The 26,969-nt window shown below is 44.0% G+C and overlaps 1 protein-coding gene across 4 annotated transcripts in view; it reads left to right on the plus strand.

The window, feature by feature from the left end:
- Positions 1 to 25,198, plus strand: part of nlgn3a (neuroligin 3a) — a 133,499-nt gene extending 108,301 nt beyond the window's left edge. For all 4 annotated transcript variants that reach the window (XM_006781603.3, XM_035910931.2, XM_006781604.3 and 1 more), the window contains 2 exons: positions 12,028 to 12,817; positions 22,478 to 25,198. In XM_006781603.3, coding sequence (XP_006781666.1) covers positions 12,028 to 12,817; positions 22,478 to 23,333 — 1,646 coding nt within the window. In that variant the 3' untranslated portion in view covers positions 23,334 to 25,198. The remainder of the gene's footprint in view (positions 1 to 12,027; positions 12,818 to 22,477) is intronic.
- Positions 25,199 to 26,969: the final 1,771 nt, after the last annotated feature.

Consider the following 26,969-nt stretch of genomic DNA (forward strand, 5'->3'; position numbering starts at 1 on the left):
AGGTAAAAATACTCTGCTTTCTCCCCTGCCAAAATTGAAAATGGTTGGAGTGCTGCTCTGAAAGGGGAATGTATATAGTCCTTGTTATTAGACCGTCCCGGATTGAAATGAGGTTGACTCCATGCCAGACATTGAGATGTTTTCTGTCATTCGTCTCTCCCCCCCCCCCTCATCTGAAATTCAATATGATACATTAGTGTTCCAAATGGAGGCGGCGCAATAGATATTAATTACTTGTCCATTACAGTTTGTGACACTATCAATCTGTTATCAGCTGGCTCCACCAATGACTGAAATTAACTGTCACATTTCAATATCAGGAAAGTCATCTCCATGCTTTATTGCCTCCATTACAATGTTCAGTTCTTAAATGGTATCCTTAAGAGATCAGAAAGTAACCAGGATTTTTTGGCGAGCACCGACACAGAAGGCGCGTGTGTGAGTGTGTCGCCGTGTTTGTCTTTTGCAAACTTTGTAAATATCAAAGTAAATGTCGGCACCAGTATCGAACAAGGAATACAATGAGCACGAATGTGCTGCGGTCGCGGGGAAATAATGGGAGCGCTGCCATATCATGATCTCCACAAGTTCATGTATATTTGATAGGGTCTACCAGATGTGGCCTTGGATATGTATCAGCAAGCAATCTCTCTCACTCAGCTCGCAGAAATTAGATTTCATCTCAGGCTCCAAAATCTAATACACAGGCTTATATTTACTCACAGTTGCAGAGCATCATAACCGAATATGACCTCACAAAGAGGTGGCAGAGCTGCACAAAATACGGTTAAATGGAAATACTTACAGTAAATTATTTCAAGTGCCAGCGATGCTGCTTAGCTGTCGACTAGCCGAGAAAATAAAACTGCCCAAATGAAGAAACAAACTTATTTAAGGTTTTTTATAGCTTCAGTAAAAAAAATCAAACAGTTCAAGCACTGGTTTGACAAATCTGCATTAGTAGCAAAGCCGTTTCACTTGGAAATCTCAGGTATGTTGCGATCTCAAACTGCTGAGAAATTACATTTTCCAAATCACAAATCACACTGCAATCATTTCAAAGCCTTCTTATCCGAGCTTTTGAAGTAAGCGCGTATTCGAGATGAAATGGTTGCATGAGTCACCCGATACATTAAGATGCTTGTGTCTTCCTCACAATGAATGCAAAGTCACAGTTAGCATGCTGAGTGCTATTTCCTATGCAGAGAGTCTCTGCCTCGCCTTGAATACTCGCCGGGGACAGTAGCACACACTGAGGAACTTTAAGAGTCTTATCACACATCACACACACACTCACACACACCCCTATCCTCCTGTTATCCTCCCATGACCTCCCTCTTCTTCCCCGTCCTCTGTTCTTTGTCTGTGACACAATGAGAATAGATGTTGGCGGCTCGGTTCATCCATACGTCGGTCTGTTTGTCTTGCTGCGATATATTTTTTCAGTTTGGACGGCAGATAAATGTGTAGTCAGCACGTTTTTTTTTTTTCTCAGCGAGAGGGGGTGAAAAAAAACAAGGCATTTCAGATTGATGAACACTTTGGTCAACACATTTTTAATCTCTATTACTAAAGTCAACATCTCAGCAACTCTGTGTATTTTTCTAATCAAAATAAAAACATTTGAATGGATTGATCGAGATTAGTTTTGAGGACGATCGATGCTCAGTCGCTGGTTGCTGAGTTCAGATAGGCTGCACAAATAGCTCTTAATTGTTCGGATTTCCAGCTGACTTGATTTGTTTGAGTAGATTTTTCTGGGAGCCTCTGCTGCCGATGGAACTTTTCCAAACCATTTTTACAGCAGAACATGTCATAACCCAATTGTCTCAACGTCCACTTACAGTAAGTGGCCGTGGTGGCTAAAGAGTCTGCCACGGTAATTGACTCAATGGGAATTTACAGTATGAAGCATGAGGCAGGGAAGGCAGGCATAGTGCTCTCCAGGGATAGGCTGTTGTCACACTGTTGCTATCTCTTCACTGCACACAGTAGGCAGGCTACTGATGGGCACACATGGCAGTGTGTGTGTGTGTCTGTGTGTGTGAACAAACCCAGCTGCCCTCTTCAGAGCAGGTAATTCCACATTCAGGTGCTGAGATCAGGTCCCATCCCAGACTCAGCGTCGCTCTCTGTCTTTAATGTGTGCACAAGAATGAGGTTGAGGAGAAGGAGACGCATATCCCTCCCATATTTGGCCGCTGTTTGCATGGAGTGCCGCCTTGAATTAAACAAAGCTTTTGTGGCTTCTGGCTGCAGGGCTGCTGGCACGACGGGCAGAGCAGGGAACAGTGGTGTCAGACGTTGCGAGAGAGGAACACAGAGTGACATAGGCACAGCTAGAAGAATATGTTTACCCTGTTGGAACCCGTGCCCGCCCTGGCACGTTCATGCATGGTACAATAGTTAATCAGCTCAGATTCTGCTGCTGGTGTGAGCACTGACCCTTAAAGGCATCTGTAATGGAGGGAGTCTTTCTAATAGGAAGAGCACTGTAATTTCGAGAGTGGAGCAGGAATTACAACACATCCAGGGGAGGGTTTTTTTTTTCCAGTGTGTCCTCTGGTTCTGGTTCATTTATGCTGTTTTAGATTAAAAGAGTTGTTGACGTTCTTGGTCGGAGAAAAAAAGGTTGCTGCCTACGAGGTGGTCCACGTGCAGTTTTTAATGAGTTTCCTGAATTGTCGAATGTGCCCGTGTATGTGTGTGTGTGTGTGCATTAGTATTTATGTGGGTGTTTTGCATAGTGTATGTATAATAAACATCGCCTTTAGGTATTTTCTACGTAAGCCGGAGTAGGATTGGACTTTCCTGGAGAGACAAATGATGCTTTGAGGACGCACATGTGCATGCTTGGCCATCAGCTCCGTGCGCATGAACGCCACGAACATTGTTTGCCTTTGTTTGTAAGCTACAATCAGATCAGGGACGTCGTCTATTCGAAACAAGACTCAAAGGCTTGCAAGCAAGCAATCTGCTGTTTTGGAAGTCTGTGAAAAGGCACAGTAAGCTTCCACCCACCAACTGCTTTTAGCTGGGTTGTGCGTATCCATCTCAGTTTCACCTCCCATACCCCTACAGCTCACAGCTAATTTTTTTATTTTTTTTTTCCATAAGACTTTGACCGGGGCTCTCTTTCTCTCTCCCTGTCACTCTTCCTTTACTTCTCTGCCTCCCCCAGGGGGGTTGTACACCCCTTGTGATAATTTGTCTGTCACAAATGCAACTGCGCCCTCTCCGTGGCTTTCCTTGGCCCAAAAAGGAGTTTCAGCCGTCCCATCTGGCTGTCATTGGCAAGATGTCACCAAGAATAGAAGCTTCCCATCCTTTCACATTTCATGGCTGAATTGTCGTATTTGTGTGTGACTTATATCTTTGACCCACCCATGCTAGACATATTTTACATCTGATTTGTACTAGCTTCCTTGAAGTCAGTGCTCTCTTTGTTTCCAGCTGTCACTGCTGGCTGCATATATAAAAATGAACCAAGCTTTGGGGCTGCTATACAATGCAGATGGGGTGTAAAATATGGTGCATATATTTAGAAACAACAGGAGTCAGATGTTTTTTACTGGCGCTACGCAGCAGCCGCTTGCACAATTCTCTCGTGAAAAACCGGTTTCCGTGGGAGCTAAAAGCACTAATCATTTCCTCTCAGCACACTGATCTGAAATCTATTTGTGGAAGCAGTAGGAGAGAAGAGAGAGGAAATCAGAAAACATCTTTAACAACTTGTCTCATCTAATGAGATTAGCAGAGCCGCTTACACAGTCATGACATGGAGATACACACAGATAACCCTGTAATAACTCATTATTCTTCACATTTCCACATCGACGCCTTGTCAAGGCTCGCTGACAGTGCACGTTGTTGTGTGTACACAGCTATCAGGCCAATCTTAGCACTGCAGCAGTGAGGAGTGAGCGTGGCGAAAAATCGCCTAAAAAAAGCCACTGCACAAAGCGAGCTAGCATTAGAAGGACAGAGAGATAGCTTTCTCTGCTTTTCAGAGGCTGCAGCATTAGTGACACATGCATGAGTGCAAATGGAAAAAAAAAAAAATCACAGCGCCGGCTCTCTGTCTCTCTTGGTGTAGCAGAGTGTCTGAGAGGGGAAAGAAGTAATGAAATCAGTTCGATGTGTGTGCATGCATACTGTAGGTGAGCAGTGCTGGGAATGCACTGGTAGCATCCAAACAGGAAGCAGCTGAACGAGCAAGTGCATGAAAAGGGCAGATTGTTTAAGTATGCATAAAGTCAATAATAAAAACTGTGGAATGATTGCCTCCTTTCTAAACTGAAACTCTCTGTGTCGCATAGAAAGATCTCCATTCATGTTTTATACATATTCTATTTCTTGCATAGTGAATCCCAGATCTAAAAAAAACAAGCCTGCATGCACCCTTTGATTTTTTTTTTTTTCATCCATCAAACACGTTTCCATGTGCTTTTCTGGCTTCTAGTAACCACGGTAGAGAGCTCTAAAGCTCTTCTAACCTTCGTTTAAGTGTTACAAATGCTGTTATCATCCAGTAGTAAGTGTAGTAAGTGTTGCGGGTACCTTTGTATTTGTATTTCTCTCTCTGTGAGTGGACGTCATAACTGGATCGCGTATGATGCTCGAGTAAATGGCAGCGTCATCCTGCTGAAAATGTCAGATCCAATTTGTCACATCGGGCAGTGCAGCGCAGAAGCAACAAAAAGTTCAGACAATCACAAAAATGTATGCAGAGTAATCTGCTTTATTCTGAATGACAACGCACACTAATCTGGAATGTCCTGGTGTAGTAAACTCCGCCCACACCGATCCTCGGCTAAATTAAATTCTGAGAATTAGTCCACAAATACTGTTTGACTCAGGTGTGGCGTGCACGCCATGTGATTAGCGGCCAGATTGATGAGTTCAAGGAGGAGCCGTGGCCCTGTTGTGCTGTCCGTGCAGACAGGGAAGAGGTCAGCGTGTGTGATGATGAGGCCTGGAGTGTGAGGTATTGACCAGTGGATGTCGTGTCGTGATTAGTAGGAGATATCACACTCACTGGGCTCAGATGCACATCGATCCTTAAACCTAGGTACAGCCTGTCAGCGGGGTCATTTTTACCCTCCTTTCCTCTCCTCCTTTCGCCTCCTCCCCCTTTGCCTCATGCTGTTTCACATTTTCTCGCCTCTCCTTCACTAATACCTTCATCTTTGCCCAGCCTTCCTCTTCTCTCTGCCCCCCCCCTGTTCTGCTTCCCCATTCCCTCCCTCTTCCATCCATCCACCCTCATGGATCAAACTCTTTATCTGGCCTAAGCCACAGCCTGCAGGCAAGCAGGCAGTCTCTACAGAGGCTGGAGGAGAAGACCAACAGCTTCAAACAACATTATATAGGGCTGGCATGAAGCATGTCTCACACTGATAGATGAAAACACTGGCCCCTCAGCCACTGTCTGGACATAGGGCAGTCCTCCTGTGTTAAAGCCTGCTCTTCACTTAAGTGTTGCTACAATGCCACCTGGGATTTAAGGCAGGCTAAAGTTTGCTACAAATTAGGAAACAGTGTACTTCTGTATTATGATCGGTAACAAAAAAGAAAAAAAACTTTCAGTTTCTGGGAGGACGATACATTTTCTTTGGCAGCTATCCTGTTGGATCATCTGTTATGAAACAGGTCCAGAGTAAATCTAGTTTAGAGGGGAAAGGAATTGAAGCTACTGTAGGTACTAGAACAGAAGCTAAATAAATTGTGCATGCAATCAATCATAAGTGGGCTATTTTATGTCTTTTTTCATTTTGAATGTTTAAGCAAGCAGGTACTACAAATAGCAGTCTTACTTGTTGAATGTTCACTCACCCGCTGCCTAGATGCCACTGTTATTTAAAGAAATATTTCACCTAGATAAAAAAATAATAATAATAATAAAAAAATGCATGTTTTTTTCTGATCTGTAATAGTATTTACATATCTAGATTGTCTTTGGTGTTAGTTGCCCAGTTTTGGGTCTATAGATTTTGCTTAAAAATAAAGTAGCTAGATAGAACTTGCCTTGTTGTCCATCCATTCTCTTCTGCTTACCCTTACCCAGGTCACAGGGGGGCTGTAGCCAGCTACCATAGTGTGAGAGGTGGAGTACTCCCTGAACAGATCTCCAGTCTGTCACAGGGCTAACACAGAGAGACAGAAAACCATTCGCTCTCGCATCCACACCTATAAGCAAATTAGAATCACCAATTCACCTAACGCTACTAACTGCATGTCTTTGGATTGTGGGAGGAAGCCAGAGTACCCGGAGAGGACCCACGCAAACACCGGGAGAGCATGCAAACTCCTTATCGCCTTATTATGTTAGTGGAAAAACACAGCACCAAACACATGTTTTTTGAAGATTCCTTTACATAAATGATGACACAATTATTTGTTTTAAATTCCACAAATCTTGGTGCATTTTTTGTTTATGCGAGAGGTATGTTATTTACACCGGTCTCCATCCAGCAGTCAAAGGAAGTGTGCACCTACTGCAGCTCAGCCTGGAGGTGAAGCCATTAATGTTTACATCATGTCTCACTGTCATGAGCACAAGTCTCTCATTGACGGTAGTTCCTTGCCTCCCTTTCCACAGTAAATGGGTGAGGAGCTGTGTCTTGGTAGGAAATAGGATACATGGATACATGCTCACAACAAGGCTTGTGGAATTTTTTGACTGACCTCATCATGACATCTGGAAAGAGAAGCTTTCAAATGTATTTGTTGGTGGTCTAAGACTAAGGCCACCTCACCCCAAACAATCTAGATGGATAAATCCACCTGGTCCGTAACAGCTTTTAAAGTCATGTAAATGTTTCGTATATGCCACTTTTCTACTCGAGCACTCAACGTGCCTCATTCACAAACACGTTTTTCCACGTCTGAGTGCTTTAAATCTAACATTCAATCCTGTTGCACTTAGAGCAGCAGGAGTTCAATATCTTGTTCAGAGATACTTTGGCATGCAGACTGGAGCAGCTAGGGATTGAACCACCAACCTCCCAATGCCCTACCGTACCTCCTGAGACTCAGCCATCCAAAGTAGAGCACTGGAAGAAAAATGAATCACTGACCTATACTGTAAAATGAGAGTTAGCCAGTCCAAACTTTCAAAGTTGTTCCCTGCTTTTTTTTGTCATGCCAAACAATCTAGATGACTAAAGCAGCACTACATGCCAGAGAAAAAAATTGACATTCAGTTTGGGCTGAACTGTCCCTTTAAAAAATGTCCTTGCAGCCTAAGGGAATGCAGAAAGTATTTTCAAAGACACTGCTGTCCTAAAAGTCATTTTGCTCTGATGTTGATTCTGTCAGCGTCATTTTGAAGTTGACAAGTTCAGTGTTGGGTGGAAATTTTAATGGAACAGAAAAAACAATGTAGGTGTTGTTTCGGGGCTGCCATACCGATGTGAAATTACCCATGGACTAATGCATGATCAGACCAGAGGCACTTGTGTTTAAGTGGATGCTGCCTGTAAGCTGTAGCCATGGAGACAACAGCTTTAACTGCAACCGGCCAAGGATAGATAATTTGACAGATTTTATGAGTATTGGTCTCCCACCTGGCTTTAAATATTTCACATGGGATTATTTGCATTAAGTTCACTTCATTTAATCCCGTAGTTAATTTTAAAAAAAAAGAAAAGGAAAAAGAAAAAAAAAAGAAACTAACACTGTGGATTCCTGGAAGAAGATAACAACAGCACCGACTGAGTGAAATGCAGAAAGAGAGGCAGAACAACACTTACTGTGTCCAACTACTGTGCTAGCCTAGTTTGGCTGTAGACGGAGAGAAATGCTTTCAACAGAGGGGGGGCTCTGCAAAGTCCACGGGTCTGTGGAGATTTGCTTACAGTGATGAGATGGTGGAGGTAAGATGGCTCAGAGGATTCAAGCTCCGCTGAACGCAAGCTTATGTCTAATAATCAGCAGGGAGGGACTCAGCGTGGTCCCTCAGAAAAGGAGACTGCGTGAATGCAACAGAGAGTGAGGAAAACCAGAGCAGGGGATGGATTGAAGCAAGCAAAAAAAAAAAGCAAGTTGTGAGCGAGGAGAAAAAGGAGAGAGAAATACATGTCCCCATGGCTACGTTATTTCTCCCCTGCGATGGCTTTTATGTGTTGGAGAAGAGTTTTGATAACATTTTGCTGCCTTGCATATTTTTGTCCATAATAGCTTTGAAAGTCGTGTAGGAATAATGGAAGGAAAAATGAATCGCTGACCTATGAAATGAGACCTAGCCGGTCCAAACTTACGAAGGTGTTCTTTGTTTTTTTCTTTTCCTTGTTGTTTGGAGCGGTTCTGTGGCATGGATTTTGCCGTTAAAAACATCATGGCGCCGCAGACTGATGAAACTCACCACTGACGCTTGAGTGCATTTTGCCAGCTGTTCCAGATTACAGAGTACAGTCATTTATCGCACTAACTGGCACCAGCATAGCATCCTTGTCCATTAACACAGACTGAACTCTCACACATGCCCGTAGCCGCCACATAATACATCACAGTGATCCACGTCATGCTCCTCTCTCCACTGATGCAGGATTTGCTCATTAGTATCAGCACGTTATCCATATTGGTATTGTCAAAACAAGGTTTAAACTTGTCTGAGCCTGTGGGTGTGTTTTAGTGTGTGTGGCTCTCCAACCGATGCGATGGTCATCATTGGCCCCAAGGTCAAGCTCTTTCTTTCTTATCATCAGTGAATTATCTCCACAAGCCACTCCACCAATACGGGGCCTGAACTACACGCCTGTTTAACGGGAGTCTAGCGAGGATGAAGTGTATGGGGGGGCAACGCGGTCGAGGTCAGAAAACCACAGCGCAGAGGCGGCTGCGGGGCGACGCAACAGCATTTTAGCAGGGGCCCAATGAGTGATTACCTTGCAGCTCCAGTCATAATTCAGCGTGACCTCAATCTGCCAGCAATGCTATAGTTTGATGGATCTGCTCACAGTTTGGGTGTCGGGTCCTCGCATGTCAAACACAGGCAGATAATAATCAGGCTATCTGTTGCTTTTACGAAATAAAACTTGGTGGATATTAATGCTGCGCGTGCGTTCGCGCACTTTCTGTTTAATTCACCCTGAATCACTGCCTCCGCAGGTGTCAGAGTAGATACTAGAGACAAAACGGTGTCACAAATGGTTAATTCCCATCATGATGATGCCTGTCAACGGTTGCTCTATCCATCGACAGGCCCATCTCTTTGCTTTATCAATCAAAGTCGGCAAAAACATGCATGGATGCACGTACACACATATGCGAACGCACAAGTGTGCTCTCACATGCGCAGACATCCTCGTCCCAGTGTGGATAATTAGTGGATTCCCTCAGTGGGTGATAAAGCCTGTGCACTTCTCTCCTCTCTCTCTCTGACCTTCCCAAGTGAGCTTCCGACCACAGTGGGGCTCATCACACACAGCTCTAATACATATTTATCGGCCCAGTGACAGCTCTTGAGTGCTGGATTTATATGTTTCCTAACAAACAATAGTAAAACCTTATTCATTCGCCCTTCTTTTCATCAACCAAAGCAGGAGATAAATCCAGGAGTGTCAACCTGGCTGTAGCTTCCTCAGCAGCTGGCCATCTGTTGGTTGGTTGGGGTGTATCTGGACATGGGACCCAGCCAAGGTACACTCAAGCAGCTCTCTCCAATTACTGCAAACGGATTTGATATACGTATGTCTGTCAAATCGCCTTGGCAATCACAGGAACCTGTGCGTTGGCAAACGTTTTCCTACAGCAACTTCTGATCAAAGACATTCAAAAAGCGGCTGTGGTATGGCTGGCGGCATTGGGATTCAGGACAGACTTCCTGCACCATGACTGGCTCTATTTGCACAGCGCAATCAGAGTTGAGATGTGAAGAGAGGCAATACCACTAAAGAGTGAGGGGAGGGGAAGGCGAGTGGAGAGGAGAGGAGAGAAGGAGGAAGAAGAGGAGGGAGGGATGGCAGGATTAAGCCCCAGCCCACCCCCTACCCTCTCTCAGCCTCCAAGCGGCCATCTTTCATCTTGCGACTGCCCCTCTAATGCTTTCAAGTGGGCGAAGCCCTCGACATCTGCTTCCGCTCCGTGGGACACAGCACAGGCCACCGTCCTGCGGAGATGCACAACCACAGCGCAGTTCAAGGGGCACTGTGAGGCCAGCGCCACTGATGATAAGGTCTTATCCACGTAGACAGAAAAACAAAGACGTCAAAAATGACAGTGTGGCACGGGGGATTAAGTCAAAAACTTATATTCAGACAAGTAGAAAAATAGAATAGATCAGCTCTTGAAATAAACATTAGAATGCATCATATACTAGTGAACAGACTCACAACAGAAACGCTTTACAGTTCACTCACCCAGACACATTAATTCTACTTACTACTTGAGAACAAATAAATGTAAATAGCTCTGTAAATAAACACTCCGTCTTCGCCAAGAAGAAATAAACCCCCTGCCGCCTCTGATTAAGACTACCAAAGTGATATATCTGGCACTTAAGTCTGCTGTTTACCTCATAAACACAAAGATTTCAGCACAGCCACCCACACTGACGCTGAAAAATCACAAACTGAGTCTGCGTGCCTGTATGTTTCTCTGCTAGTCTTTTTGGCTTCAGTGTGGGATGTCTAATGACATTTTTTTAATGCATGCCATTTCAGGAGTATTTCTTCTGCTGTGGCTTTCAATATCACGAGTTCACTGGAATTCCTTGACTCCGGCAATGATAGCGCCGTGAGCAATAAAGCGGCATGGTCAAGTGGTAGGAGCTTTGCCTCTGATTTTCTCTGAGATCAGTAAAATAGCACTTGTGATTTTCGAAAACCATATCTGGAGTGCAGATGAGTGGTGCTGTCGAGGACAGGGTGCTGCCGGTGATATGAGGGAGGCCTAACTGACACTAGGTGTGTATGTGTGTGTGGAGGGGGGTGCATGTCGTTTTACCTTCACTCTTCTCAAATTTTCCAATTATTTCTAAGGAAATTATATTTGTTAATTTGGATTTGTTCCTTGATGAACAGTCATTTCAGATTTCCTTCATACATCAGTGCAGCTAAAATGTAATTTAATTTGCAAGAGCTCCCCGTGAGACTGTAAATGCGTTCGCCTTGATTTCTGAACCACCTCCACCCCCCTTTCAAAACCCACACGCAAGAAACAAACTTCCATGTAGATCCATATAATGCGTGATCTGTTGACTCTTGTTTCAACATGTGTCTATTTCTGTAGCGCACAAGCAGGCGAGACCTTGGGTTTTTCTGTGCAGTCTGGTCTTCTTTCATTGCTTGCCACCGCAGTGTGTTCTAGTGCCAGTTTAAAAATTTGCAGCTACTTCTGCAAATGCAGTGAGCTGGAGTCAGGGTTTTTTTTTTTATTATTATTATTTATAGAAATCCACCCACCCACTATGCTGAATTTAGTGGTCTTCCGCATGGAAAAAAAAAAGTGAAAGACTTCAATTTTGTGTGTAAAAAAACTGACATATAACTGATGCAGAGGTGCTATGCATATATAATGAGCGCAAAAAGTCTGTGTGTAATTGCTTCACCCAGTTTAAGCTACCTTGAAAAGAACGTTATCACAAGGAGGGGATGGGAAACAGGGTTCATATATTCTTAAATCAAACTGTGGTGCATGTGCATGAGGGAAGGCGTTAATATATTTTACGGTATAGACTTGTTTGCCAGCTTTGATTCATTTTCCGAGAGGGCACGTAGAGATGGATAGGGGAAGAGAGGATGACAGACAGAGCGCTGATTCTTTCCCATGTCTGCGAGCTGTCGGCGAGACCAGGCCATCTGCACATTCATTATCACGGCAGTGATTCCATTATTGTTCTGCATGGCAACAAGGACTTTTTCTGTCTGGCCTTTGTTATTCTTATCAACTGTGTAGCAGACAGCCCCCTTTTGATCATGGCAGCAACAAAATTAACTGCTATCATGTAGTATAGTGCATAACTGAATTATCCTTCAGAATAACGACACTAAACATCATCTTGTCTCTTCTTGTGTCCTTGTGCAGGTCTGTTCCACAGAGCCATCATTCAGAGCGGCTCAGCCCTCTCCAGCTGGGCAGTGAACTATCAGCCGGTCAAGTATACGCGTCTCCTGGCAGAGAAGGTGGGCTGTAATGTGCTGGACACATCAGACATGGTGGACTGTCTGAGGAAGAAGAGCTCCAGGGAGCTGGTGGAGCAGGACATACAGCCTGCAAGGTACCACGTGGCCTTTGGACCCGTAATTGATGGTGATGTTATTCCCGACGACCCTGAGATCCTAATGGAGCAAGGAGAGTTTCTGAACTATGATATTATGCTGGGGGTCAACCAGGGTGAAGGGCTCCGGTTTGTGGAGAACGTGGTGGATTCAGAGGACGGCGTATCTGGAAATGACTTTGATTTTTCTGTGTCCGATTTTGTGGACAGTCTTTACGGGTACCCGGAAGGCAAGGACACACTTAGGGAAACCATTAAGTTCATGTATACAGACTGGGCAGACAGGGACAATCCTGAGACCAGACGAAAAACGCTGGTGGCTTTATTTACCGACCACCAGTGGGTCGAGCCGTCGGTGGTTACGGCTGATCTCCACGCTCGCTATGGCTCACCCACCTACTTCTACGCCTTTTACCATCACTGCCAGAGCTTGATGAAGCCGGCCTGGTCTGATGCCGCCCATGGCGATGAGGTGCCCTATGTTTTTGGAATTCCTATGATTGGTCCCACTGACCTTTTTCCCTGCAACTTCTCCAAGAACGATGTCATGCTGAGTGCTGTGGTCATGACCTACTGGACCAACTTTGCCAAGACTGGGTGAGCACTTTTTTATTTTCCATCAGAGGGAAGCTACCACTGCCATTTAAATTACAAACGTAGTCATAATGGTTCCGGGTAGCAGCAGGATATTGATGTATGCCTATGTGCTCAATTTCCTGTTTGCTCATTTTCTACTCAGCAAAAGCACATATCTGTAAAGATAAAAGGATCAGTCATTTAATCAATTAGCTGTTATTTAAGTTATTTTCAGTTATTTTAATTGTTAAGCCTTTTTTGCAAGAAAACAATGCAAAACACTTGCTGGATCAAGACGTGAATATGTTTTCTTTTGTATTGCTGTGACTGTTTGCTGGAAGCAGGACATTTAAATCGTACAAATATATTAGTAAATGATCAAAAATATGTTGCAGTCCTAGTATACAGTAACTTACATTTTTACCTGAAGCTTTACTCTCTAAAATTGATGACTGAGGTTTTACCCCGAGGGTTACAGAGTGTTATCTTAACTTAAGGCCAGCTCAGTAAGATGTTCAAGGCGAACCGATGGAGCGATGGATGCTGTTGATAGTTTATGTGTGGTTTTCTTGTGCTCGCTCTTCCTCCCGTAGCTTATTGTTTTACCACTTCATAGACCGTCTTAAGAGCGTAAACTCACCAGCACAATCTGTAGTAGTTGTGCAGTGGTAAGAAACCATAAGGAACATGAACAGATAGCTACAAATGCAGAAACTCATTTAACAGTGGGTAGACTGAACATATTAATCTCTGATCTCAGATCAGGCAGGTGTTTGTGTTGTGTTTCCTCCTGCAGAAACACAGTGCTTCTCCACATTCCCCCTGGTTTGTGTTTTCTAACAACTGTACTTTTACATTTGTTAAACTAGTGCGCATGCAATTAGTTATTAATAGAAGGTTACAGGTTTAAAAAAAAATCCTATTTCAGTTCTATTAACAGCACTTCTGTGCCGCACAAAATGAGCTGCGGGAGAAAGGAAGCTCTACAATAGATTGTATAGGACAGAAAAGGCATTTTTCAAGAGAGACGTTTTTTCTGAGGTATTTTTTGCCCCGACTTCCTGGGTCTCAGTCTGAAAACCTGAGACATATTGAATGTGAGGAAGATTAAATGTTCCTGCAGAATGTGTGCTGTGCTATTCGTGCTTGGCTGCCTGTTTGGGTGCATGGCTGCCTGCCCTTCTGTATACTTGCGTCCATATGTGTGTGTACTGTGGCTGCGTGTGTGCGTGTTTGGCTGGAAATACTATCTATGCTCTATTATACCGGGGACCAAAAGACACAAAGACTTATCAGGGAGGCATATCAAACTCTTGCCCTCAGCGGTATTGATTCCCTAAGCCTGGGCCCAGTCAATCACTCGTGCCCTGGGTGTCTCTTGCTCCCCACTATGCTTGATTTCCCCACCACCCATCACAAAACCAGACCATTTTGTATGACTACTAGTAATCATTTCTAACAACTTAAATTTAATTTGACAATCCCTGTTCCTAGAGGGGTATTGATCCCATCCTGAATGGGATGCCATCAGAAATCTTGTTCTGTTTTTTATCTGTCTCTACATCATCTGCCGTCCAATCAGGTGGCATTTACATCCAATCGTCTGGCTGATAGGACCTTGAGCTGCTAATGGCTGACTAGTGCAGATGGACTGATGTCGGAAAGCACTGAAGTCCATCAGTGATGCCCGGACAGCTGTCTCCTCTGCCTGGCAGCCATTTTGTGTCAACACATACAAAGCTGCATTTGTAGATGCGCGCAGATTGATTTTTGTTTTTCTTTTTTTCTTTTTTTTAACTTGTCATTTCAAGAAAGTGATCTGGTCTCACGAGAGGAGACAATGTGTTTAATCTAAACGACAAACAGAAGTTTGAGGTCTCGAGTTAACAATGCATGGTGCTTATGTCTCTGATCTTGGGTCTTGTGATGTCACCGAAATTAGTTCTGATGAAGGATGACAGCATGTCTGCCATGCCTATATCCAGTCAGACTCAACACAGCGCCGTGGGCAGTGAGCCTGCTGTAACCCTAACCTAGCCTTCACCCTGGCGTGCGCCAAGAGTAGAAAAAGCAAACTGCACTTTACAACTGACCCCATGTCAGTTTTGTAGATTTCCATGTCACTGATTGATTGAGATTAGGGGCAGAGCAGCGAGAGGATAAACCGGCTCTAGATCTGTGTTCACCATGTTATGGGTATCTGTCCTGTGGTGTGTCGCCTTGGCCTGTCTCCAGATAGGAAGATTACAGGCAAACCACAATTAGGCACTCAGATGGTAAAGAGCCCAGGATTAGATGCCAACAGAATAAAAACTCACCGTGCTGCTTTAAAGGGTAATTTTACCCAGGCCTATGTAAAGGAATCTACCATAAACTCTTAAAGGAGGGGGGGAATTGAGGATTTAAGATATTTCCCACAGATTCTGAAGTTCGTGCCTCTCATTTAGACCACGTGAGGGGATATCACTCTCTTCTAACACCACCCAACGCAATCTGGCTCAGGAGGACGTATTTTTAATTAAGACCCAACTGAATTGGCTTCGCCTTCATGGCTCGTCCAACAGCCATCTCGCCTGTATCTGCAGAGTAGCTCTCGCTCCCCTTCCAGATGTTCATAATGAACTGACCCAGATTGCACTTCCTGCCCCTGTCTCTAAATCGGCTGTAAGAACATGTGTGACACGATGTCGAAACACTTGGGCTGCATGTCAACAGTGGGTATCATAGCAGCATTCCCCCCAAAGCTCTTCCTGTCCCTGGCTCTCTTGTGTCATCTTTACAGGGCAAATCCCTTCCCATGCCCTTTTTTTTTTTTTCCTCCATCAGCATCAGTGAAGCATAAAAGCATACAGAGTGCACACTGTCAAATCTTCTTAGTGTGTGTGCGCACATGTGTGCGGGTGTGATTGTGAGAGCCAGAGCGAGAGTGTGCGTTTACACTATGGGGCCGTTCTTTCCCAAGAGTTAGAGATGTTTCCGAAGCGCCGGGATTTGCTCAGCTCCGAGTTTTTTTTTCTGGCTGCAACATTTGTTTTACTATTGACAAGCAAAAATTGGCCTGGGCTTTGTTGCCACAACAACTTCATCTGAACTGTATTGTCAAAACTTTGGTTTTCTTTTTCTTTTTTTTTCGTGCACAAGTCTACTGCGACTGATGCGAGCACAGCAGCGACACAACTTTACACAAAAAAGAAAGAAAGAAAGAAAGAAAGAAAGAAAGAAAGAAAGAAAGAAACGCTGGCAGAAGTCCCCAGAAAAAGACAGGATGATGAAAGGCCCGGAAAAGATCAATCATTATATATCATTAGTGCTAGAAATTTGTTGGTCCATCTTTATACTTGTTTTTATCCTGCTGGCTTGTGCTCATTTCCCTAGTTCTGTGTCTGAGCTCTGCCACATGCAGTGCCTGGTATAGCTAGGTAGTTAGAGAGCAGCGCGCTGTCACGTGTTGTTGTTTTTTAAATTCTCCTCCACAGATCCCCCATTCCTCTCTCACTCTCTCTCTCATTATTCTATACAGTCATGTATTACGATCACAGTGTGAGCTAAAATATGCACTATTGATTGGTTTGGTGACAAAGGCTGCCAACTAAACAAATGCAGACAGAAGTAACTACACTGTGTCTGTGGTACAGTGTTACAGCCAGCACTGATTTACAACACTGCTGGTTGATTTTTCTTTTGTTTTCCTCCTACTTGTCAATCGAACACTCCTCTTCTGTAGGATTAACAACACACATACATCAGCTGTTTCTCCTGTCTGACCTCATTCACGCAAAGCTTCAGCCTTTTTTTTCCTTTTTTTTTTTACCCCAGCTGTCTAGTAGTTACATCATTCAACTCTGATCTCCCTCTTTGTCCTTCGTCTGGATTATCCCTGGTTCTCTTCAGTTTCCTTCGTTAGGCCCAACCGACTAAACCTGCACCGGGAGTACTGAATGCTTGGCATTGTCGAAAAGCTCAGCCCCCAACAGCAACCTACCTACTCCATTAAATAGGCACTCACTTGATAGGAGATTTGTAGCCAATATCCTGATTTGCATTAGAGAAGGTAAGGAAGTGGTGTGGCTTGTTAAGGGGCCGGGATGCCATTGATCGGTGTCCATGCTGTGCAGTGAATGTAATGAGAGGAGGGCCGCAGGGGAGGAGAAGAGGAAGTAGATCTGCATGTATGCGTCTGCGAATAAGTGGTTGTCAGGTTAAAACATGAATAATATTCTTAAACGTATTCATGTAAAATGATCTTCAGACGTAGCTCAAAGCTCCCGATTGTTCAAAAAAAGGACAAAGTGAAAGTAGGGAAAGTTTTGGGAGAGCCAGGAGAAGCGTTTTTCTTCGCCGCCACTCATCTAGTCAAACGAATCAATGGCATCTATAACAGGGAGCGGCCCCAGAGCTGTGTCCTCCAACACTTCTGCACACCCCAAAGTCACTGCGCCTCGCCCCGCATCACTTAGCCTGCTGAACCGAAGGCTGCCATTAAATATGAACCTCGCATCACTCAGCCCCATGTCCCACCGTGCAACCACATGAAGGGCAAAAGAGCACAGTCTGATAATTTGCCTGTTCAGCGCTGAGGATGCCCCCCTCCAGCCCATCCCATACACTGAACCAAGACGAAGTCTACAAACAGAATGAGACTGAGTGTATTTCTTCAAAATTTCAAACACAGTGTAGGGGGAAAAGATCTGGTAACCTTCTCATGGAGGGAAAATTACAATTAGTTCCTTACTTTGCGTCACCTGGTAAGGAGATAAACAACTGCAGGGGATGAATTTGTTACGCAACAATGACAACAATACCAAAGAAAGCTTTTTTTTCTGCAGCCTAGCAAAATGAGCATCAGTGGCGTTAAATTAATGCATGCTCCTTGGTATATACATATATAAATTGAGAAGCTATACTCAGCTCAGGATTCAGAGACCTTGAGTGCAGTGAAAATAGATTCTTGTCTTCCGCCTTAGGGCACGTAAACGTGTCTTTTCAGATTTGGTGATGGCTAGGTCTATGATCATTCAAGCGCTTCAAATTACATCAGGATGAAAAGGGGAAGGAGGTACACGGGGAATGAAAAAAGAAAGAAAATGATATTCATTCTCCCCCCTTATCTACCTTTTACATCAGCGCTTGCAGATAGAGCTCGGAATAAGTAATGAGCTCCGGTCCCATTCTGCCACATGTGTAGGCAGAGCCGAGAGTCGTGTCTGTCATCCAGGTGGCACGGCTTCTTATAGCAGAACTGCTTAACACTTTTAATATCAGCCGGGAGAGGCCCATTGTCCTCACCACAGAGCGTGAACAGCTTTGTGAAATGTGACATGTCTTGTGTTTAAGTGCTTCACTTGTTCAGTCCAAGAGGTTATTGTACCATAATGTGGCCCAAATCCAGTACAATCACACACACACAGACGTGCACATGCAGGCACGCAGGCTGACAGTCGCGAGATGAAATCCAAAATCTCCATCAATCATAAATAAGAGCACATGGGAACACTTAAATACGCTTGACAGGCCAAGGTTAGCAGGGGTCAGCAGGTCACTGAGATTGGTGGCGGTGGGGGGTTGTGACGAGGAGATGAAGGCGATAGTTTATACTACCACGGCCATATGAACACATCAGAGGAAATCTGAAAGGCCATTAAAACGCCTGCTTTTATGGGTGTAATAATCCCTCTCCTCTGCCTGGGAGTCCAGCCACAGCTTCAGTGGCCATCCCCAGATTAGGTGGGAGGTTTGACAGGAAGCAGGCTATCAGCTAATGCAGGGGAGCTCTGACAGCACCAACAGGACCACAAACATCACATTATGCCAGGGCTCTTCATGCAAGTCGCACTAGGCATTCGCCACAGAGCTGAACACATGCGGTGAGATGGGACAACAGTGCACTTTGCAGAGTTTTGTACCCAGACTGATGTGATGTTTAAAAGTGAAATGAGCTGGCGATCACAAGATTTGGCTTTAATCTGAGGTTATTCAGACACTTCAAATGAATAGCTACAGACCCTCCCATTTAATATCAGCTTGCCAGAAGTGTTTGAACAGGTTAAAATTGTTTTTTAATATATGTTTTCATTTTTTTTAACGACAGTGAAAATTCACTGGCGTAACTTCTAATTAGCATCCGAATTAGACACTGGAACTCCTTTAAAGTGTCTTTATTATTTATAATTTATTATTATTTATTGGCCTCTGGGCCTGAGACCCGGTCCTCTCTGGCACAGCTGGCTGCCGGCAGAACCCCTTGGCACGTCACTGCAACCCCCTCTGGCCTCTGCTCCATGGCTGCTGGGTGACCTCTCGTTTGGGGCTTTCCTCAGCTCTTCCCAGGAGGGTGGCACGGTTGCCCCCCTGGTGGTCCTCCTTGGATCCTCGTATTCTGGGGCCTCTGGATGTCTGGGGCCTGGATCTCCTCCATACCTGCTTCATGCCCTGGAGGACGGGGCTATGGCTCCCCACACTCCCTAGCAGATCGTTACATGGAGAGACCTTTTGAATACAAGCGTGCTGATGCACACACGGGTACACACGGGTGTTCACAGACACAAACTACACCTTTCTTGGCTGCTACCTCAAAGCACATTGTGCGCTGTCGATCTTGTGTACTGCACAATAACATGTAATATTTAGTATCTACTGTCACCTACTGTTAGCTAGTTTATTGTGATGGTGTTGTATTTATTATGTTGCTCTTTTTTGTTTGTTTTCTCTTCTGTTTTTTCTTATCTCCATACGTGATCCAGGTGTTTTGTTTGTTTTTCTTTTTTTTCTTCCCCCTTTTCTTACCATCTCTTCCCCCCTCTATTTTTCTTTCTCTCCCTCTTTCTTTCATTCTTTCTCCCTGTCCTATCCCCCAATCATGTCTGTCCCATCTGTAACAACCGAAAATAAAATAAAATATATACATAATTATAATAAAGGTCAATCAAATGGACCAATATGACAAGGCTATGATGATCCAATTGGGAAAGTAAATCCGCTTGGCATCTTTCTTCGCCTTCAGACAACAATTCTGATGGCTAAAGATCCAAACGGGACAGACAAAAAAAACCCCCAAAGTGTCTTTATTATCTTTACATGTTAAGCACAGTATCTGCTGAAGCATCATACTATTTTTTCCATGCATACATGCTAAACAAAGATTAAAAAAACACTTCCCAACAAAACCTGGCACCTTCATTCTTGCTGTATATATTAAAGCCTATTGTGTTGGATTTTACAGTAGACCTGTTATAAGATGAGCATGCAGTTCAGACAGGTTGGCACCTGTAGAGACTTTAACAAATGATTACAGCACTATTTTACCACAGATGGAGAGCACAGCAGCACAGCACTCAAGAAACAGTCAATCTGACAACGGCGCACAGCAGCACCCACTGATACAAATCGAACAGGGTAACCTAGTTGCCCTCGCTACACTGACTAGTAAAGCATGAGTTCAGATCACTCCCTGTGACTCTGCAGCTCAGGGCAGCACTTCAAAGCCACACAGGAGCCCAAAGTTGAGCAGCAGTGGTAGAAATTGTTCAAAGGAATGTAGCCTGTTTACTATTGACTTTGCAACAATTACCCAAGCATATGTGTGTGTAATTAGATAAGGCAGCCAGTTGTTCTCTAATGCGGCAAATCAAATTAACTAAAGATGCCACATTGATTTCTTTGTGTTCCCTAAATTATTCATCTACACTTGCACTGAACCAGCCAGCCAGCCACCAAAGAGCTTTTCTAACTCCTCTGCACCACCACTCCCTTGCACTCCCCACATGCACATGCTGATTGTTTTGTGAGATCTGTCAGAGGACAGTTGCAATATTTGTGCCAATCACCATTCAGCAAATTGACCTTCCAGAAAAGAGAGCAGTTACGGTGTTATGGAAAAGAATTCCCATTAAATGCAGCAGTGTCGATATCCATCGTTCTTGTCGATGCGCATGCACGTGTGTAAGATAGAGGGCGAGAGCCTGTGCTTGCATGGGTGTGTGCACACTGGTGCACTCTTGCAAGAATTCATGCAGCACGCAGGCTGCAGACAGCTACGTCTGAGGCGGCTCCATTGACATCCTGTTCTCTGGCATGTTGCGCACGGGGAGATCAATATGACCTTACCTCCACCACCCACTCCTTTGAAACTTAATTACTGATATTCAGCTACAAAGTCATCATAGTCTGCCTGTCAATATTCATCGGGGATCATTACGGGCCTAATAAAAGAGGTTATTTACGGGGCGCTCTGCTGACACCAGCCGTGGTCCAGGAATTCAGCTCCAGCCGTCTCAATTTGCTCTACCTCTCTCGGTCTTTTTTCCTCGTTCTCCTTCTCTATCTCTCTCTCTCACTTCTCCCAGAAGCACTGACCTGAAAAAGAAAAATTGACAGCAGAAAAACGAACAGGAGAGAGGATGGAGGTTGAATTCTTCTGGCATGGCTGTTAATTCTCTTAGCCATGTTTGGTGGTTTTTCAGCCAGTGCCAAAAAAAAAAAGAAAAAACAGGAAAAAAACACAACACTGTAGCCACTATATCCCTAAATCCCCGGCTAAATTTGAACTTTGCTTGCCACTGACATTGCAGTCAGATTCACAAAGGGATATTTCATGATATTTAGAGAAATGTCGCACTGCTCCTCGCCTCCTTGCAACAGCGCAAGTTTTAGCATCACCGCTCCAACATCAATTATTGTGTTTTCGTGGCTACAGGACAATTCTTTCATCACTACCAGAAGCAATATTCTGGGTCGCAGAACTCCCACTTCTGACATTGTACGGCAACAAAGAGTTGTATGATTGTCGGAGATTGCTATATGTTAATTTGTTCAATAAATCAATAGCTTCACTGTAATTGAAATGGCTGGTCATTTGAGGCAGCATGTTGAAAACCGAAAAGTGGAACAGTGAACTCTGTAGATCACAGGAGGTACTGCATCCAGAAGAAGCTCTTTCCTTTTTGTCTGTCATGCTCAGTCTCATAAACATCTATTCACTCTCATGCATGCAAACATCCTGATATCCATGCATGCACACAGATATATGCACACACGGGGCTAAGCAGTTCCTTTAGTATCTTGATTAATATGGTCCACTTTACATCAGCACATTGGATGCCAATGCACACTGTGCCGCCTTCCCTAAGCAATTAGCGAAAGGGCTCCACCAGCGTTGGATTATCAACAACAAGATGCCTCCTGACGCAAGCCCTAAAGCCTGCTGACTTATTCATATGTGTTTACTTTAAAAGCCTTTGCCCTGGTTTTTTGTAGGTGGGCTGACGTAGAAATGAAATAAGAACAACATCTGGAGAGAGAAGAGAAGGGGAGGGGGTTATGCTCAAAGAGGTGTCCAAAAGCAGAAAGACATTTGGGAAAATATAATATGAAATTGTTCTCAACTCATTCATTAAGAAGAAAGCATACATATATACACAACAGCATGCACACGCAAATCCAATATAACCAGAAGGATTTGGCTGGTCGATGTGAGTTTGTGCTTTTGCTGTTGTGGATTTCACTGAGCAAAATCAATGAATTCTCCACTAGCTGAACCCCTTTCACGCCAAAATATGAGCAGTGAATCACATGCTTGTATTTTTAGTTTTTTTGGACGTTTCCTATCCCACATGAATGTCAGAGCTTGAATAATTTAATGTACTCTCAGAATCACATTTAACAGTCTCTCTTTCTTGTCTCCAGGGATCCCAACAAACCAGTTCCCCAAGATACCAAGTTCATCCACACCAAGGCCAATCGCTTCGAAGAGGTGGCCTGGTCCAAATACAACCCCCAGGATCAGCTTTACCTGCATATTGGCCTGAAGCCACGTGTGCGCGATCACTACCGTGCCACCAAAGTGGCCTTCTGGAAACACCTAGTGCCCCATTTGTACAACCTCCACGATATGTTCCACTACACCTCCACCACCACCAAAGTGCCGCCCCCAGAGACCACGCAGAACACACTGTCCACCAAAAGGCCCAATGGGAAAAACTGGCCATTCAACACCAAGAGGCCACCTATGTCCCCGGCCTACAACAGTGAAGACAAAGACTCCTGGGGCGATGATGAGGAGACAGGCCCGCTGGTTGTAGAGAACCCTCGGGATTATTCTACAGAGCTCAGCGTCACTATCGCTGTTGGGGCCTCGCTGCTGTTCCTCAACGTCCTGGCCTTTGCAGCCCTCTACTACCGCAAGGACAAGCGGCGGCAGGACTCCGGCCACGGGCAGCCCAGCCCGCAGCGGCAGACCACCTCCAACGACATTGGCCACCACGCGCCGGAGGAGGAGATCATGTCATTGCAGATGAACCAGACGCACCATGAGTGTGAGGCTGGGAACAGCAATGAGGGGGCACTGCGCCTGGCCTCGCTGCCCGACTACACGCTCACACTCCGGCGCTCTCCGGACGACATCCCCCTGATGACCCCCAACACCATCACCATGATCCCCAATTCCTTGGTAGGCATGCCCAACCTGCACCCCTACAACACCTTCACAACTGGCTTCAACTCCACCGGCCTGCCTCACTCTCACTCAACCACCCGTGTATAGCTTTAAGGAGGCCAGGGGCAGCCGGCGAAAAACGGGGAGGGGAGGAAGAGGCGGCGGTGCAGGGGTGGAAGAGGAGGAGCGGTCCGGATGAACGAATGGAGGAGAGGATTGTGTTTTATAAATATCACAGGGAGGGGGAGGGCCGTGAGGGGGGGTGGGAGAGGAGGGGAAGGGCATCAGTCAGATTAAAACGTGAGGAGATTTAACACGACTTTTACTACAAGGAGAGTTGCTGAGAGCTCTCCGTGGATGTCAAGTTGTGCAGAGCTGCCAAAATCAAACTGCTTCCCTTCTCCCAACCAGGAGAGAAGGGGGGTTGCGGGGTCTTTCTGCAGTGTTTTTTTCTAAAATAATCATTTTAAAAGCCTTTTTAAGCAGACTGAGGAGATATCAACAGTTTTTTTTCTTGAATTCATAACAAAAAAAAACAAAAAACAAAGAGTAGTGCTTTTTATTTCCCATCCCTTTTCCTCCTGCGGGAGACACGTCTAGAACAATGGCCTCTACGTCGATATTCACGAAATGTTTTTAATTGCTTCTTTGTTTTGTTTTACGTTTCAATGCCTTACAAAAAGCTTGTTGTTGTTGGGTTTTTTTGTCATTATTTCTATTCCCCGAGACTATTCCATGTGGGGTGTGTTGCAAACAGTTGAGACTCAAAGATGAGAGACTGAATCCAGGATGGGAATCTAGAGGATATGCAGATGTAGAGATTTTTAAAATCCATTTTGGGCAACTCACTCTTTTTTTTTTTCTGTTGCGTATCAACACAACAGCCACCCAAATGGTGTTTTTTCCTTTTCTTTTTTTTTTCAAGCTCATATAGAAATGATTTGTCTGGGACAGCTCTTGCCAAGAGATGAGAAGGCAGAGATAAACACTACGTTACTGTGATTGTTTGGTTAAGAGAAAAGTGCATCTTTTACAGCCAATTTATCTGTTCAAGCTATCCGATATTATCTCCACGAGGTGTGCACGTGCACATGCTGCTTAGAGCACCTGTGTGTTTGTGTGCATGTGAACATGATTTCTCATTCCTTTGCGTGCAAGCGCGGTCAGGAGCCTGAGATAAAGGAAGAGACACATTGTCGGAACTTGCAAGCTCAAGAGTTGCGAGAGAGCGAGAACGGGTGTGTGCGCGTGTGAGAACGAAAGTGTGCGAGCGAGTGAGCGTGTGTGTGTGTGTGTGGGTCCGTGCACCTTTTTTTTTTTGTTCGTAGGTTATATTGTGTGGTTATGGGTGGGGGGAGGGGGTGTTGGGGGCTGAGTACCTTCCCATGTTGTTGATTTCGGTTCATCCACCAGTAGTGTTTCTGCTGCGTCTCTGGGTGTCTGTCTTTGCAAAATAGCACTTTTGTTATTTTTAAAGTTATATATGTCTAATTTTTTGCTTAAAGATTACAAAATAAATCTATTATTTTATGTGTAAGAGAAAAAAAATAGCTAAAGATTCAACTGAACTAACTGACATGATTCCATTGACTTTGTAAGAGTTCCTCTTCGAAAGCAGACAGTGGCCTGTTTGCACTGAATAAACCTACATCAGTGCACACTTGTATTTCTTTGAATATATATATATAAATATGGGCATACATACATATATGTATAGGGCTTCTATGAAGATATATTTCCCACTTTAAAAAAACAACAACAAATATTTAAAACTCTCTTTAGACTGAAAAGCACCAACGCAATTAGTTTCTTTGTACTGTTGTGATTTGAAACATACCAAGCCAAGACCTCTCCAGGTGTCTTTGTAGGAGCTCTATATGTATATTTATGTATAAAATATTTAATATTTATTTATGTATACCAGATGCATACATGCTGATTGTGCCATGTGCCAAATTAAAACTTTAAAAAATGAACAATATAAAGTTTCACTAAACTTTTTTTCCCTCTCTTGATCAAAGTTCTTTTCCTTCCTATTATGACTTTTTATTATTTCCATTTTGAATGAGTTAAAAAAAGAAATAGTCTTGCAGCAAGTGCAAGGCTCCCCCCCCCCCCAGGACTTCCTCTCTACCTCCCCTCTTCCTCTTTCCCCTCCTCCCCCTCCTCCTGCCTCTCTCCTTTTCTCTCACTGAAACCTTTGAGAAAAACAGGCTAACAGCTTGGGGCCTATCTGCGTGCATAACCCCAGATTTTACTGTAATTCATGCAAAGTAGTGCTGCAGCAATGGGAGATTGTGAAAAGATTGCCTTGATGTACTCACAGTGCATCCTATTATGTGTTATTCTCGAGGTGAAAACTGGAGTTATTGATTCTGTGAGTAAAACTGACAATTTTCATTAAGTATCTTGGCGTCACACAGATTGTCTCCCGAGTCACAGCGAAATGCAGTAATGCGACCCAACTAGTGATCCAAGATCAGCGCTGCAATTTTCAGAGACTTCATGCACACAGACTTCAACATTTTTATGAAGTATTCCATTACAGCTTCCTCTGGTATTTAATGATTGGAGGTGTAGCAGAGCGAGAAGCACAGTCTGGTCAGCTTATCACCGATCCTGCCAGTAGCAGAAAGAGAGAAATGGGTTATTTGAAGGAAATTGCTCTGAGACTGATCTATACGAGTCATCTTGTTTTTTGCTCATCTTGCCTTATTTGGGAATCACCTACTAATCAGCCGCTCGCTTCAACTGAACCACATCTTCTAAGAAAGGAACAAGCAGCTGGTTTCTACCTGGAGCGCTCTTGTGCACACAGAAAACACTTTATAAGGCGTCCATAACTATAAACTGGACAATGCAGTCACCAAACATTGTGGCATTGATTTATAGGCTGCATATCAAAAGATGGAAGTGGCTTCCAGACCTAAAAAGTAACAATAATGCAGATCTACCTTAAACCTGTATTCTTTCTGCTGACCAGGATTAGGGGGCGATTCCTCTGCTGGCAAAAAAGAAGTGATTATAAAAATAGAAATATATAAGAAAAATGACTCTTCTGCTCACTTGAACTTTGACCTAATTAAACAGTCCCTAGGTTCAAGTAATTCTGAATATTAGATGTGGTTGATCTTGTAACTGCCATTATTTAAGAATCAATTAGAAAGCAAGGCACAGTATAGGTTTTGCCTACTTTGAGATTTCCATGGTGCTACATTATGAGCATGCTGCATTTCTCAATAATATTCATCAATCCTTTGGAGCACCCAGTTTCAAGAAACTGCCAAAGTCCTCCTCTTAATATAACTTTACTAACAAACTGGTGTGTCCTTTTCGATATACAGTCTTTGCATTGATTACACTTTGTTGAGCGAAGCTGTTTCTCAAATATTTTTGATTGCGAAATGTGTGCACTCCTTTATTACTGAAGTCCATAAAGGGTTGATTCATTCAGTCATTTAAAAACATCTTCAAACTTTTATGAGAACTTATATTTCTGCTGCGCCCTCAATATAATATATAGTATACTTCAATATAATAAAAGTAAGTTAAATTTTGTTTGTGGGGCTCTAGGCAGGAAAATAAGTGTGTTTTGAATATAATAAAAACAAAAATGTGAGATCTAGTTACTGAAACACTGCTTATGAAATCCACAAAAGACACTCTTTGGACTGGAATTTTTAGGGAGCATTTCTTTGACAGAATGTTCACAGTGAGCTCTGTTGAGTATTCCAGCATCACATT

The sequence above is a fragment of the Neolamprologus brichardi genome, chromosome 2, assembly GCF_056152115.1.
Source record: "Neolamprologus brichardi isolate AB-2024 chromosome 2, ASM5615211v1, whole genome shotgun sequence".
Classification (NCBI taxonomy): Eukaryota; Metazoa; Chordata; class Actinopteri; order Cichliformes; family Cichlidae; genus Neolamprologus; species Neolamprologus brichardi.